At 40.1% G+C, this 15,832-nt stretch overlaps 1 protein-coding gene across 6 annotated transcripts in view; it reads right to left on the bottom strand.

Annotated features, from left to right (window-relative positions):
* Nucleotides 1–15,832, bottom strand: part of rptor (regulatory associated protein of MTOR, complex 1) — a 60,097-nt gene that overhangs the window by 34,720 nt on the left and 9,545 nt on the right. For all 6 annotated transcript variants that reach the window (XM_079460346.1, XM_079460348.1, XM_079460347.1 and 3 more), the window contains exons 7-14: nt 12,043–12,218; nt 9,360–9,419; nt 8,275–8,375; nt 6,081–6,225; nt 5,419–5,494; nt 4,822–4,923; nt 4,591–4,674; nt 4,307–4,417 (exon numbers count right to left, since the gene is read on the bottom strand). In XM_079460346.1, coding sequence (XP_079316472.1) covers nt 4,307–4,417; nt 4,591–4,674; nt 4,822–4,923; nt 5,419–5,494; nt 6,081–6,225; nt 8,275–8,375; nt 9,360–9,419; nt 12,043–12,218 — 855 coding nt within the window. The remainder of the gene's footprint in view (nt 1–4,306; nt 4,418–4,590; nt 4,675–4,821; nt 4,924–5,418; nt 5,495–6,080; nt 6,226–8,274; nt 8,376–9,359; nt 9,420–12,042; nt 12,219–15,832) is intronic.

Genomic DNA, 15,832 nt, shown 5'->3' with positions numbered 1-15,832 from the left:
AGCCACCAGGGGGCAATCAAAGAGCCTGCAACTTCACTTTTTAAGACGTGTGAGGTACACCCAGTTTCTACAGTATCCCTAAACGGACAAACTGCTCTACAGAAAGCATTACATAATTACATTATCTCCTTCGGCAAATCAAAACAGTGACGACATTTTAGTCCTGTGTCAGCCACTTTAGTGCTTTGAAAGGGAGGGTGGAGTGAGCCGTTGGTTGCAATTCGCAACCTTACCCCTAGATGCCGCAAAATTTAAGGTTCATGCCATGGTGGCCATAAAACTCCTCAGGACCTCCAGATAAGGCATGTAATTCAGTGGCCATGCAGCAACATCGGCAAAAACTAAAGACAAATCTCTATGCAAAGTGGACACAAAACAACAACGTTCATTGAATACTTTACAATTTTTTATGACTGTTTGTAGAATACTGATGTATAATGTTTGTACAAATGCCAAGAGAATTTTCAAAAGTGATTTAAGTACACATGCATTGGTTAAACAACACACTCAAAGTTTTAACCGTTTATTGGGCAAGTTACAATATTTAGTAACTTAATCGACCAATGACAACGCCGTTTCCATGCCTTTCTGTGAGCTTGTGTCTTTTAATTACCTTAGAACGAGTGTCTACATACACCACGGATCCCCTTACATGGAATTTGCCATGAGCTTTCTAAATGGACATACTGCCCTACAAAGCACATTTAGTAAATACATTATCTCCATCGGCAAAAAAGCGAAAACGAGATGACATCTTTATCCTTTGAGAGCCACCAGATTTCTTTGAAAGGGAATGGTGACCCGTTGGTTCTCAATTTGCAAACCTCACTGCTATATGCTATATGCACAATGTATCAATTCTATCAACTGCCCCTTTTACTTTCCCAATAGGCTTGTGGAACTGCCAATCTGCTGTGAAAAAAGCAGATTTCATTACAGCTTTTGTTAAACATTCTGGTCTTTCCATTGTAGCACTTACAGAAACATGGATCAAACCAGAGGACTCTGCCACTCCCGCTGCCCTCTCCCATAACCAAACTTTGTCCCACAGCCCTTGCATTGATATTGCTATAAATGTATTTATCCTTTAGGAAAATTGTTCTGCACCATTTAGCAAACAACACAGGAAGGGGTGGAGGCACCGGTCTACTTATCCCCAAGGACTGGAAATTCAATCAGCTAACACCCTTGTGTGACAACAGCTCCTTTGAGTTTCATGCTGCACCCTGTTAAAAGTCATTTTGTAGTTATATATCGTCCCCCAGGTCAGCTTGGACATTTCTTGGAGGAGCTGGATGTGCTTCTTTCATCCTTCCCTGAGGATGGTACTTCCCTGGTGGTACTAGGAGATTTCAACATCCACATTGGAAAGCCACAGGCTGCTGACTTCATCAACCTGACCGCATCATTTCTCCTTGAGCAGGTTTCCACATCAGCAACCCACAAGTCTGGTAATCATCTTGATCTGATCTTCACAAGGTACTGCTCCACTCATCACTCTCAGGTCACCCCGCTGCACACATCTGATCACTTCTTCGTCAACCTCGACCTCACCGCCCTGGACATCACAGATGTCTTACCGATGGTCACTTTTCGGCGCAACCTGCCCTCCCTCCTGTTTTTCCGCTGCTGTCTTCTCTGCAACCCCCCCCCCTCTGAGGAGCTCTCTCTTTTGACAGTGCCACAGACACTCTCTGTTCCACGCTTACATCTTTTTTGGACAATCTATGCCCTCTTACATCTGGACCAGCCTATGCATCCCTGTTGGCTCCCTGGTTATCGGATGTACTGCGTGAGCATCTCGTCAGCCTCCGGTCAGCTGAGAGAAAATGGCCCAAGTCAAAAGACCCTGCTGACCTCTCTCTCTAACAGTCTCTCCTGTCTACTTTCTCTGTTGACGTCACCTCTGCAAAAACTGATTACTACCACTCGAAGATCTGCAACTCTCCGGACTCTCGCACGCTCTTCAAAACCATCTCTGCTCTCCTCTGTTCGCCTGCTCCCGCACCTTCATCGGAGTTAACAGCTGCTGATTTTGCATTGTTCTTCGTAAAGAAAACTACCGCCATCAGCAGCCAGTTTTCTATGTCACCACCTGTCGAACCCGCCAACATCCCTGACACGTGTGTGCTCCTCGCCTTTTCTCCTCTGTCTGAAGCTGATGATTCCAAGGTCATTGGTTCCAACCACCCTACCACCTGCCCACTAGATCCCATCCCCTGCCATCTCCTCCATGCCATCTCTCCAACGGTTGTGCCTGCTCTGACCCACATTATCAACTCTTCGCTCACCACTGGGACATTTCCCACAGCGTTCAAAGAGGCCTGCATCACACCGCTACTGAAGAAATCCACCCCCGACCCTACACTGCTAGAAAACTACAGGCCGGTTTCCCTTCTTCCCTTCATTGCCAAAGCTCTGGAGCGAGTTGTGTTCAACCAGCTCTCCTCCTTTCTCATGTGAAAAAACCTCCTGGACAGCATCAGTCTGGTTTCAAGAGCGGTCATTCCACAGAGACTGCACTGCTCTCAGTCCTCGAAGCCCTGAGACTGGCAAAAGCATCATCCATGTCATCTGTGCTCATACTACTGGATCTTTCTGCTGCTTTTGACACTGTGAATCATCACATCCTCCTGTGTTCTCTCAGTGCTGTGGGTGTCTCTGGAATGGCGTTGCAATGGTTCGAGTCCTACCTGGGTAGGTCATTCAGAGTATCCTGGAGAGATGAGGTCTCCGCGTCCCAACAGCTCAACATGGGGGTGCCACAGGGCCCAGTGCTTGGATCGCTACTCTTCTCCATTTACATGACATCCCTCGGCTTGGTCAATCAGAAGCATGGCTTCTTCTATAACTGCTATGCGGATGACACACAACTCAACTTGTTATTTCAACCTGACGATCTGACGGTCTCTGCTCGCATCGCGGCATGCCTGAGTGACATCTCGCTTTGGATTAAGGATCATCACCTGCAGCTGAACCTTGCAAAAACGGAACTGCATGTGATCCCAGCCAACCCAAAGATTCACCACAACCTTGCCATTCAACTAGGCTCATCAACTATTACACCGTCCAGCACAGCCAGAAACCTGGGGGTGGTAATCGATGATCGGCTTAACCTTACAAGTTATGTTGCCAGCACCACCCGGTCCTGTAGATTCATCCTCTACAACATTAGGAAAATTAGACCTTTCCTTTCAGAGCACTCTACGCAAATGCTAGTCCAGGCTCTTGTCTTGTCCAAACTGGATTATTGCAATGTTCTTCTGGCTGGACTTCCTGCTTGCACAGTCAAACCTCTACAGATGATACAGAATGCGGCGGCAAGAGTGGTCTTCAATGAACCAAAGAGAGCGCATGTAACTCCGCTCTTCATCAGGTTACACTGGCTCCCTGTTGCCGCCCGCATAAAGTTCAAAGCTATGCTCCTGGCCTACAAGACCACCAGCGGGTCTGCACCATCGTATCTTCAATCGCTAATGCAGACCTATGTTCCTGCCAGATCCCTGCGGTCTGCAAAGGAACAACGACTAGTGGTACCATCCCAAAAAGGAAAAAAGTCATATCCGTACCTTCTCTGGATCTGTTCCACATTGGTGGAATGATCTACCTACTGCTACAAGATCAGCAGACTCTGTTGCCATCTTTAAAAAACGCCTGAAAACGCATCTCTTCCGTCAAAACGTTGCTGATTGATTTAACCTCATTCTTTTCCCTTTCTTTCTTCTTAATAAAATAAATAAAAAATACTAACCTCACTATTCTTAGCTTTGTATACTGTGCTAGGCTTTAATGGACTAGTTTGATGCACTTATGTATTTTGTTGCCCATGTTGTTATAATTGCTTCCAATGTTTCCTCATCTGTAAGTCGCTTTGGATAAAAGCGTCTGCTAAATGACTAAATGTAAATATGCCACAAAAATCTCCACATTGCTCCTTTAAAGCTGTATGTTATCATATGCAAATCCATACAGAGAAGAAAGGGTGAGTGAGGCCCCTCTGACATTAATTACAGCAGTGTAAGCGGCAGTGTCTTTGTCTCCACGCTATGTTTTTTCTCTCTAGCACTTTAAAATGTCATATGATATTTGTTTTCTTAGAACAGAATTTCCTATTCTTAGCCTTAAATATTTAACAAGACAAAGAATGCAGAGTTTATAGTCATCATGTCTAAGTCAAACTGATAAAAGAGTACTGCATATGGTCTATAAATCTGACTGGTTATGTACATATCTGACCTGTTTTTAGAACAATGTGCAATTTTAGCCAAAAACCTGAGCTAAAATAACAACTACGAGGGCTACATACACTATCCACAGCAAGGATCTTTGCCCAGATGAAGACCAGAAGAGGTCTCAGCTCTCTTGCTGAACTCTGTAACAGTTTTAAAACATACGGAAAAATCCCCACCGATAGAGCCTAAAGAGAGTAAGAAAGAGAGAAACAGAGAAGGGGGGAGAAAAAAAATGTGTCTTTCATTTTTACCACAAGTTGTTAATATGGGGTGATACATGGTAGTTTGTTTGGAATATCGACAAATATGGCACCCACAATACTCCATTTAATTTGAATATCTGAACATGCTCTTTTACCAGACTGACAGCCCAAGGACCCAGGTCCAAAAAGCGCCCAAGCAAATCCAGTGCCCTCAGTCTGTGTACCTGACTTAAGAGTACCTGAAAAAAATCAAATTTAAACATAAAATCAGCTGTTGGTTTATATGTGACACATTGGTGTTTTAAAACAAAACAATGTTTCTTTTTAGGTTGGCAGCATAATACTTTTTGGAACATAGCTATAGCTTTTATTGGTATTATGGTTACCTGCAGGACAATGGGGAGCTGCTCTGGTGGATTTCGATTCTCAACACCCATTGTAAGCCAGACTTGAAATGCTGTCAGCTGCTCAGCAAAGAATGGACTGTGCTGTGGATATACAAAATATGATTATATGGTTTTTACAGGACTATAAAACAAATGCAAAACTAGAGGGAACCTTAAGCTGTTTTTCTTACTGTGCTGGGCTAAACTAGAAAAGTACTTAAATCAGACACAGTTTAACTATTTTATAAGGACAGACTGTGATGTTTATTTGGAGACTACACTTTGCGCAAAACAAGCTTCAGTCTTGTGTCTGATCCTTGAGCCTGAGACTTTTTTAATGAAATGCATGAGCAATGCAACTGAACATCTTGTGTGTGAGAAAGCGATAGAGGGCGATCTTGGCTAAGAGATGGTACTGTACGTAAAGCAGACTTAGCAGGCATTAAAGTTACATCCGTGTTAAACATTTTCTTTAACTCAATCACACCTAGTAAATTCTGATCATTAACTTCCCGTAGGCTATTTAAAGATTTTATGATCTGGAAACAGCTTTTCCCTGTCTAATATTCACTTAAACCCAGGTACATTAATGCTTACTCTAAAGGCTGTACCCTCCTCAATGATGGTGGGGAGCTGGGAGAGGCAGATGTCCACTGCAAGGTCCCATGCTTGCCTGCAAACACAAAAAGATGCCACGTGGGTCACTGTCATACCCACATGTATTTCTGATAGCTTCAAAGCTCTAACAGTTCTAGATTCCAGTGCTCCAGCTTCATTGTAGGGCCGCTCTACACTGCCATGGTGTAAGGCAGTGGAAAAGCGCTATTAAAGAACGAGAGCTCTGTCAGGAGCACTAAGAGCACTGCATCACTACACAAGGAGACTAGCAAACCTTACCCTGGAGAGAGGACAACAACTAGTTAACAGTGAAGTAAGTTTTCCATTGTTTTACAAACAATCTCTATCTTCAGTATTAAACAAGTAAATTTGACCAAGACATTTTCAGAGGTGATACACATGATATTATAGAATAATAATTGTATGAAAACCCAATTTTGAAATTCTGACTTTCAACATTTTATATTACTGAAAATGTCCCTGCACGATATCTGACAGGTTTTCCCAGAAACATTAATTGCTTAAAAGAAATCGAAATCAAAGATCAAACAGTATTTTCCCCAGTGTTTTTTAACAATAGTGGTGCTATTTGGAAATGTAATAATAAATAAAAAACAAAGTATTTATATCCATACACTTACCACATAGAGTGCATGTATGTGGGTGGTAACCTGGGGCTGCTGACTGGTGTACAGTTATATGACCTCATAATTCTCTCAGCCAACAGAAAATTACGAAAAAGACTTGCCACCAACAGATCCTGACGAAACAGTTTCTGAAAGAGATCTACAGAGAAAGAAAGCAATTGCCTGGCAGAACAAGTACCCAATTATGCCTAGATGAAATATCAACAAATAAAATGGAAACAAAACTAAAATACACTGTCAGAAAAAAAGGTTTAACAGTATACATTTTCTGTTGCTGCTGTGTTTTCCTTAAAGGTTCTATTTGTACCTTTACGTGTATACAACACATTAAACCCTTCCTGGATACATTTTTGTACCCTAAGGACCTTTTGTGTAGGTCATGTACAAAGGTGCCCCAGAGCTGTTTGTTTTTCTAAATTATTCAAAATATCTTATTTTGTGTTCAACAGAACATAAAAATGAACAATTTTCCTACAATTGTAGTCAATGATGTCTCAGAAATGTCAGTTGCTGACATTGTGTAAAAATATCTTTCTAAAAATATCATTTCTGTGTTCAACAAAACACAGAAATGTATAAAGGTTCGGAAAAACTTCATGACAGAATTTTCATTTTTGGGTGGAGTATCCCTTTAATAATAGTTCGATCCCAGCGGGTGCGGTACTGTGTGTTTGCTACTCTTTACTAAATGCTAAATGTTATTGTATTCATAACCTTTTACTAAGTGAGAGCTGGTGCATCAAATGTCACGATATTGAGTAAAAGTGTATCAACTGTGCCTCACTTTGCCAATGGCTTAGTACTCATTAATAATAAGATGAGAAATGCTGTCTAAAACAAACAAATTTCACATTGTACAGACGAAGTTAATCATTTAATTCTAGTCACCAAAACATTAGAATTTCACTAAGAACTTAGTAATGTTTTTCCATTGAAGCATTAATTCAATAAAATGTTTACTGCATTATTCTCTAAATATTGAACATTTTATTTCTGTGCATGAAAAATAACTTCTGTCATGAATCACTCTCTAGTTGTTCCAGACCTGTGCAAGTTCACATTACGTCATTTTAAATACATTCACAGGCAAACCTCTTCAAAAACAGATCATCTGTCTCTTACATATGTGCAATGTAAGGATGAAATATGATGTGTTTATGTAGTTTTAACTGTTTCTTTGAAAGCTATGAAGGTTCAGTCAGTGGAGGATTGACAGTGTGATATGATCGCCACCTCTGCTAACACTAGCACTAGCACTATTCAAAAGCATATAGAGAAAACAACCACAGCTCTTTACTAAATGCTACGACTGTTAAGAAAACAGAGCCTACGTTTTTTGCAATTACTGCCTGTCATTTGCACTGTTTACATATTGTTTATTACTGTATAATATAATTCATTACAATATAAGTTTAATTTGTTTCATAGAGTAAAGTTGATTTTATAATGACACATTTTTGAATGTGAAGAGTATGATACTATTCTGTAAGTACTCAAGATTAACATGAGATATACAGAAACTGACGGAGTTATGACCGCTTTAAAAATCTTGTCTCGTTTTCGTGAACCCGGTCTCGTTTCTCGTCTCGTGAGATAAGTGTCTCGTCGCACACCTACAAACCTGTATAAATGTCTCTGTTTGGTTGAACAAAGAGAAAGATATTTGGAAGAATGCTTGTAACCAAACAGTTCTTGTACCCCATTGACTACCATAGTAGGACAAATTACAATGGTAGTCAAAAGTACCCCAGAACGGTTTGCTGTCCTACATTCTTCCAAATTTCTTCTTTTGTGTTCAACAGAACAAAGAAATGTAATAGGCAAGTTCTCACAAAGGGTAGTCTACTATGGTAGTCAATGGGGTCAAATAACTGTTTGGTTATAAGCATTCTTCCAAATATTAAACTACCCCTTCACCAATGAAAATATGAATAAGTTGTAATTATTGCATGTGAATGGTATTTCTTTACATTTATTTCATTTAAGTGTACTGGTGCAAAACAGGCATTTTGGATGACAACCTACTGTACGTATATAATGTTTCTACAAAACAAAACTATTTCTAAAACATGTTGTCTCTTATCTCAAGATCAGTGACATGTTAAAAGATCAAAAAGTGTATTAATCTCATGGAACATCATGAAATACTGTTTTAAAGGATGTTTAATAGTATTTTATCAGGACAAACCTCTAGGAAGGACATTCCATGCGATTGTGTCAGTGATAGCTGTGAAAATCCAGTTGAGCTCCCCTAACGGCGTCCTTCTGTCATTCAGCCTGCCTGGGATCCTGAATTAATATACAAACACATACATGTGCATACAGTATATATAAAAATAAGTGAAACACAATCACATTGATTTAAGAGACAAAATGTATGGTATGTACAACCCCCTGGCTGTACATTATCTCTATATAAAATGTTAAGGACCGTTTCACCAGCAAGAACCTCAATGTTACTGCAAATGCACGCTTTTATGGCCCACAAGTAACTTCTGGTAGACCTTTGAAAATAATAGAATCCCTGCAGATTATTTCTGCAAAGGAAATGACAAGTAAACTACATGAACTAGGAAGTTAAAATAATATCTAGCCAGTATTATTATGAGTTACCCGTAGAAGAACCAGGGGCGGACTGGCCATCTGGAGTGTTTGGTGGTCTGCTTGTGGCGCAAAAAGTCGAGGAACCACTTTTTAGTCTCAGTCCGCCATGAGAAGAACTGTTACCTCTCCTAAACCTTTAACACTTTTTCAAACTAAAACGGGAAACTTTTTATCCATTTTGTCCGTTCGTTTGTTGTTCATGTTTGTTATTGCAGCAATGTTATTTACTTTGTACTATAATGTACTGTAATCTCAAGCGGCCCCCTGTACTGTGTGTTTGAGCTAGGCGACATCCTTATTAACGTTATCAATCTGACAGCCCGCCTTTAAATCTAACAAAGTTTCACGACCCATTCAACATTTTTTTTATTTAATACAAACAATATACAATACAATGTGAATATAATTTAAATATAACTTAAAAGAAAGAAAGCCTGTAAGCCTGATAACAGAGCTCTCTGGAATGTAATATAAATGCAGCAGTCATCATCTTGGAAACACAAACGTTTATAGATGAAAGAGCAACCGTTTTATGGAGAAGAAACATATATTTCTGTTTTAATGACTCACCAAACTAGTTCTTTTCACCAGACTTTTACTTGGACGGTTAGCTTTTTTATTCGTTTCCAAAAAGGTACACACTACAGCTTTAAGAAAATCAACACCTACTTCTCAATCAGGTCCAAGGTCACTCCTGGAACAAGCTTAGCACTCCTCTGCATACAGAACCTGTTAGAAGAGAAAATACAAAAAACACACAGTCATTCAAGGTCTTGGTAAGAGCAAAAACTTGGCATGCGCACAGGGATCCTTGTGACTTTATAGTTTATGTGAGGACCATTGCCCTAGGAGTATCACGTAAATTTAGGGGGCCTGGAAATCTAAAATTATAAAATTTCTGACTTTACTAATCTTTAAATTTTCCTAATTTAGTTGTTGTGCCGGGGAAAGAAAATGGGATGGGGTGTGAGCACGGGGGTTGGGGGTCCATGAGGATGGTTTTAGCTATAATGGGGTCCAGTACTCAAAAAAGGTTGAGAACCACTGTCCTAGGGGATTTATATAATTATCACCAAACCTGGTCAATTTTATAATATTAAGAAACTGCAGATTTCACAACAGATTAGGGCTGGGCGATAAATCGATTTTATCGATTAACTCGAATTTGACGTTTAGGGTGATTTGTTTTTAATGAAAATCGGTTTTCTCTTTAACTTCTACGACCGACGCTCCCGAGTGTTCACACCAAACGCGATGTGGGTGAATAAAACGCGCTATTCGCGAGTAGTTGGACGCTTGAACATTTTGAGTTTACTCGCTTCATTCACGCGTGAAATTCGCGCCATTCGTGAATGAAATACGTGTCATGGGAGGGGCTTCTGGCAAGCGGCTCTCGTCTAATTGCGAAATGGATTTTGTTGAGAGGGTAGCGGCACACCCAGACACTGATCCACTTCAGTGGTGGAAATGTCAGGATTCAGGAAAACTGTTTAAAGTTTTGTTTGCACTTTATGAGTACCACTGCTGTATGTATTTTTGTACAATCTAATTTTGTCATCTTTGCTACATTTATTTGACCAAAAACGAACACACAATTCCTTTTTTTATTTATATTTGAAGATATTTTGAAGGTGCATTGTGTCACTGTAAGTTTGAGGTTATTAGAAAACTGATAAGCTACATTTCCACTGTTTACAATGGCAGGGCCTGCCATCTCGTTTACAAGCATGTTTTAAGTCTTGTTTCCTGTTACACTTATGCCCCAATGGGAAATTTAGATTAAACTGCATAAAGGAAAATCATAGAAATAAAGAGTACATTTGTTTTGAGCAATTTCTTTGTCAGTTGTAGGTTTTTTTTAAATAGAAAAAAGAAATCGATTAAAATCGAAAAACGGGTTTGGTGTGAAAAAATCTGAGATTTTTATTTTAAGCCATATCGCCCAGCCCTACAACAGATTCCAAACAACGTTGCCAGGAAGAAGCAATAACTTAATAGCAATAAAAATGGAAACATTAGGTGTCTCTTTCGGAAATTTAATTTTTGTGTGCATTTAGTGATTTAGATAAAACTGGAGTTACTTCATGGTGTCTGATCACATGGATGTGACTATTCCTGCCACCAGCTGACAACAAAAGAAATGTGTCAATAATATTATGAAACAGTCCACTGATATTTATCCACTGAAATAACTTAATAGTTATTTCTATGCAGATGATACTCAGCTATATATATCATCAAGACCGGATGATTCCTCCCAGCTATCCAAATTGGCAGAGTGCATTGAAGATATACAACATTGGATGACCTGTAATTTCCTTTTTTTAAATTCTAATAAAACAGAAATATTACTTATCGGACCAAAGACACGCAAACCGAATATTTCTGATTATAAACTGCAAGTTGAAGGATGTACTGTTATTCCAACAAATTCAGTAAAAGATCTAGGCGTTATATTAAACAGCAACCTGTCATTTCAAAATCACATCTCAAATGTCACAAAAACAGCCTTTTTCCACCTAAGAAATGTTGCCAAGTTACGAAATATTCTGTGTTGCTGATGCAGAGAAGCTTATTCATGCATTTATGACCTCAAGACTTGACTACTGTAATGTGCTACTTAGTGGTTGTCCTGCATCATCAATAAAAAAACTACAGTTAGTTCAGAACGCAGCTGCCAGAGTTCTAACCAGGTCCAGAAAATATGATCACATAACCCCAATGTTATCAACCCTTCACTGGCTACCCATTAAGTATCGTATTGACTTTAAAGTTCTTTTAATCACTTATAAAGCCTTAAAGGGTTTAACCCCTACCTACATAACAGAGCTTCTATCATACTACAAGCCATCAAGCTCTCTAACATCTCAAAACTCAGGACTTTTGATAACACCTAGAATAACTAAATCAACCAAAGGGGGTCAAGCTTTCTCATACGTAGCACCTAAACTCTGAAATTGCCTTCCCGACGCTATTCGAGGATCAGACACACTCGCCCAAATTAAATCTAGATTAAAGACACATGTTTTCAGCCAAGCATTCAATTAATGCTAAATAAACCACCGGGAGACTGCTGACACTAGATATTATTCACTATGTGTTTTTATAACAAGTTAAACTATCATGTACTGTGTTCTACCTTTTTTGTGTTTTTAATTTCCCCTGTAAAGCTGCTTTGGAACAATGCAAATTGTGAAAAGCGCTATATAAATAAAATTTAATTGAATTCAAATGCACATGCTCACTGCTTTCGGAGAGCCATTGTGTGCCAATGACTTCATCATACTTGTGCCTGTAACAACTGGGAGCCTTTTCTAAATGAATAAATGCAAATATGATTCTCATATCTCACCAGCGAAGGGCAATTTTGATTGGTGTAGTAAGGCAAGATGTAAAGAGGTCAGCAGGAAGGTCAGGGTTCATTGGCAGGAGTTCACTAGCTTCACAGGCAGCCAACTGAATGCAGTTTTTCATGGAGGGAGGTAGTGGCATTTGAGCCAACGGGTGGTTTGGATTTATTGCTGCCACCTGTTAAGAGATAATCAGAACAAATCATTTAATAGAAAAAGAATGAGATTAGTTCACAAGATCAAATGAGAAGATCATCAATAGCTCCTAAACTAAAAACTCTTTCATTCAGTTCTTTCGTTTAAGTAATAAATGTAAAAACGTTTGTCCAATCATTGCATGCGGTCCGAGTCGCATGTACAATTTTAGCCAACTTGTTTTACATACCACAACGCATTCTCTTCACACAGACATCATAGGCCATCAGGGCGTTCACAGACACTGAGCAGACAGTGTGAGAATGGAATCTAATTCCGTTTTAAAATAGTTTTTCATGTTTGTTATTGCAGCAATGTTATTTATTTTTGTACTGTAATGTACTGTAATCTCAACTGTAAATGAGCCATGATGTATGAGGCCGATCCACTGGCTTCTGCTCTGTGCACGTTCATTTGTTTTGAAGGAGATGACAGTTTACAGGGAGGTGGGGATTGTATGATTTAAAAATTTATTTTTTATATTTGGCATGTTTGTGTGCTGCTGCGCTTCCCTCTGTGTAAGAAGTAAAGTGAAAGCGCATTGTGGACCAGCCCAGAGGTGTATTTTGCGCCATTGACTAGTAGTCTATTTTCAGTTCTTCAAAAGAGCAACGCACCAACAATGCGCCTGAAAACACCTCTTATTATACAAACACACCCATGGGCTTACAATTGGCCACAAATGCATTTTCTATTTAAACAAGGCAGGGCAGGGCGGGGAAATGAGAACTGCCTTGGGCAAGGCGGGGCAGGGCAGGAAAATGAGAACAGCCTCGGGCTGAATCTAGCTTCTTTTTGGGTTGTTTGCCCGTCTCTATCTCTTGGGTCTTTTCTTTAAAGGAATCTGATACATAAAGCTAATTTCAGTGCATAAAAACATAACATACCAGCATTCACAAAGTCCTACTAAGAGAATTACATTATTTAAACAAATTTACAATGTTTTCTTTAAAATTATTTACATTTCTTTACTGTATGTGCCCAGTTATGTCTACCTGATGGTAAATTTCCAAATTAATAATAAGAATGTGACATTCAAAATCTGTTGAAAATAAAGCATCTATTTTCTGATTCGGAATATCAAAACATATAAAAAATTATTTTCATGTTATAAAGCAACTTGGTAAAATTAAAAAGGGCATTAAGTGCTGTAAGTGCAAATCCTTAATATAATGAATCATGCAGAGTAAACAAGGAAAGCCTTCCTAAAATAAAAAATGATAAGGGCTACATTGCTTGTTGTGACTTTTTTTGACAATGGAATTCCTGGGTTTTACGCATCTACACGCAATTACAAATCCACGCATTTGACGTCTTTTCACGTTACGTCTAAAGAAATATTTGGCAAAACGGCCTTCCATACACGCCTGACTTGATAACTGCCCAGCTTGCGCTGTATAAAGAAGTTGTGTCTCTGCGCAGCTTGCCTCTAGACGCGCCTTACTTCATATTGTCGTAGCTTGTTAAAAAACAACAATGTCATCGTCCATCGCGAGGTTTCACTGTTTGTGCCAATTTGGTAGACATCACACAACCCTATCCACAACACCTGCAGAACTTTCAATGATTTGGCTGTGCAAGTCCGGCAGGCAGGCCTAAACATGGGCAGGTATTTGCAACGTACATCCCGACTGTGTAACATTGGGATTCGCCTATGTATTGTTTTAGACGTAACATTATTTAGACGTAACGTCATCAACGATTACACCGTCCAGCACAGCCAGAAACCTGGGAGTGGTAATCGATGATCGGCTTAACCTCACAAGTCATGTTGCCAGCACCACCCGGTCCTGTAGATTCATCCTCTACAACATTAGGAAAATTAGACCTTTCCTATCGGAGCACTCTACGCAAGTCCTAGTCCAGGCTCTTGTCCTGTCCAAACTGGATTATTGCAATGCACTTCTGGCTGGACTTCCTGCTTGCACAATCAAACCTCTCCAGATGATCCAGAATGCGGCGGCAAGAGTTGTCTACAATGAACCGAAGAGAGCGCATGTAACTCTTCATCAGGTTACACTGGCTCCCTGTTGCCGCCCGCATAGAGTTCAAAGCTTTGCTCCTGGCCTACAAGACCAACACCGGATCTGCACCATCGTATCTCCACTCGCTAATGCAGATCTATGTTCCTGCCAGATCACTGCGGTCTGCAAAGGAACAACGACTAGTGGTACCATCCCAAAAAGGAAAAAAGTCACTCTCCCGTACCTTCTCTGGATCTGTTCCACATTGGTGGAACGATCTACCAGCTGCTGCAAGCATCTTTAAAAAACGCCTAAAAACGCATCTCTTCCGTCAACACGTCGCTGATTGATTTTCTTCCCTTTCCTTCTTTAAAAAAAAAAACACTTACTAACCTCACTATTCTTAGCTTTTTATACTGTGCTAGGCTTTAATGGACTAGTTTGATGCACTTATGTATTTTGTTGCCTATGTTGTTATAATTGCTTCCAATGTTTCCTCATCTGTAAGTCGCTTTGGATAAAAGCGTCTGCTAAATGACTAAATGTAAATGTAAATGTAAATGTATTGAATTGTTTCTGACCAACAATTTAAAAATGAATAAATAAATATTTTATGCGAATGAATGAATGCTTGATTGTGTATTGCTGTAGACCCAAAGCGCTTTACAATTATATGAGGGGGGTCTCTCCTCAACCACCACCAGTGTGCAGCATCCACTTGGATGATGCAACGGCAGCCAAAGTACAACGGTGCCAGTGCCCTCACCACCAGGGCATGCGAGCGACGCAATTTTTCGAAAAATAGACCAAAACAAGGGGAAATGTGGTCTTAAAACGTCAAACCTCAATCGTTACAACATTTTGGAATGTACTTTTAGAAAGTTGGACAAAGTAGCTGGGTCTTCGAAGGCTGCATGCGTCCTCCAGAGATCACATTTGTCAGCCTCATATGACATCAAGGTTTATTTAGGTTTTAATTCAGTAAAGCAACTGCTACATTGGGTAAGTGACACAATGTCTTCTTCAGAGAATGTAATAATGTTTTTTTTACTGAAATGAGCCTGTATCAAACCTCTTGTGGCCCGCACACCTCCGCAAATGGACAAGGCGTTTGTAGTTCTGCGCTATTATTCAGGTTCTCAGGATCATGCGGTGTACATGGGACAATAATCACACAGCAAAAAATTAAATGACCAAGAGGGCTTAGCTACAACTCTGAGCGTATTGAGCGAGCGGAGAGGAATTTTCAGAAATGCACTCTCCGCAAGCAATATAAACGCCACGCTCTGCTCACATGCTATGCTCACTGCACAACAGCTATAAGTGCAGAGGAGAGAGATAGAGCCAATTCAGAGGGTGGGGGTTATTAGGAGGCCATGATTTACAAAGACCAGTGGGGGGATTCTGGCCAGGACACCGGGGTTACAACCCTACTCTTTACTGGAATTGCCATGGGATATTTAAGGACCACAAGGAGTCGAGACCTCGATTTAACATCTCGTCCGAATGACAGTGCTTTTTTCAGTATTATTATACTGGGGCATTAGGCCCATACCGACCACAGAGTGAGCACCCCCTAAAACCTCTTCCGGCCGCAACCTGGCTTTCCCAAGAGGTGTCCCATCCAGGTACT

This window comes from Barbatula barbatula (genome assembly GCF_947034865.1).
Source record: "Barbatula barbatula genome assembly, chromosome: 7".
Lineage (NCBI taxonomy): Eukaryota > Metazoa > Chordata > Actinopteri > Cypriniformes > Nemacheilidae > Barbatula > Barbatula barbatula.
Note: the sequence above shows the minus strand (reverse complement) of the source record. Positions and strands in the feature narration are given on the sequence as shown.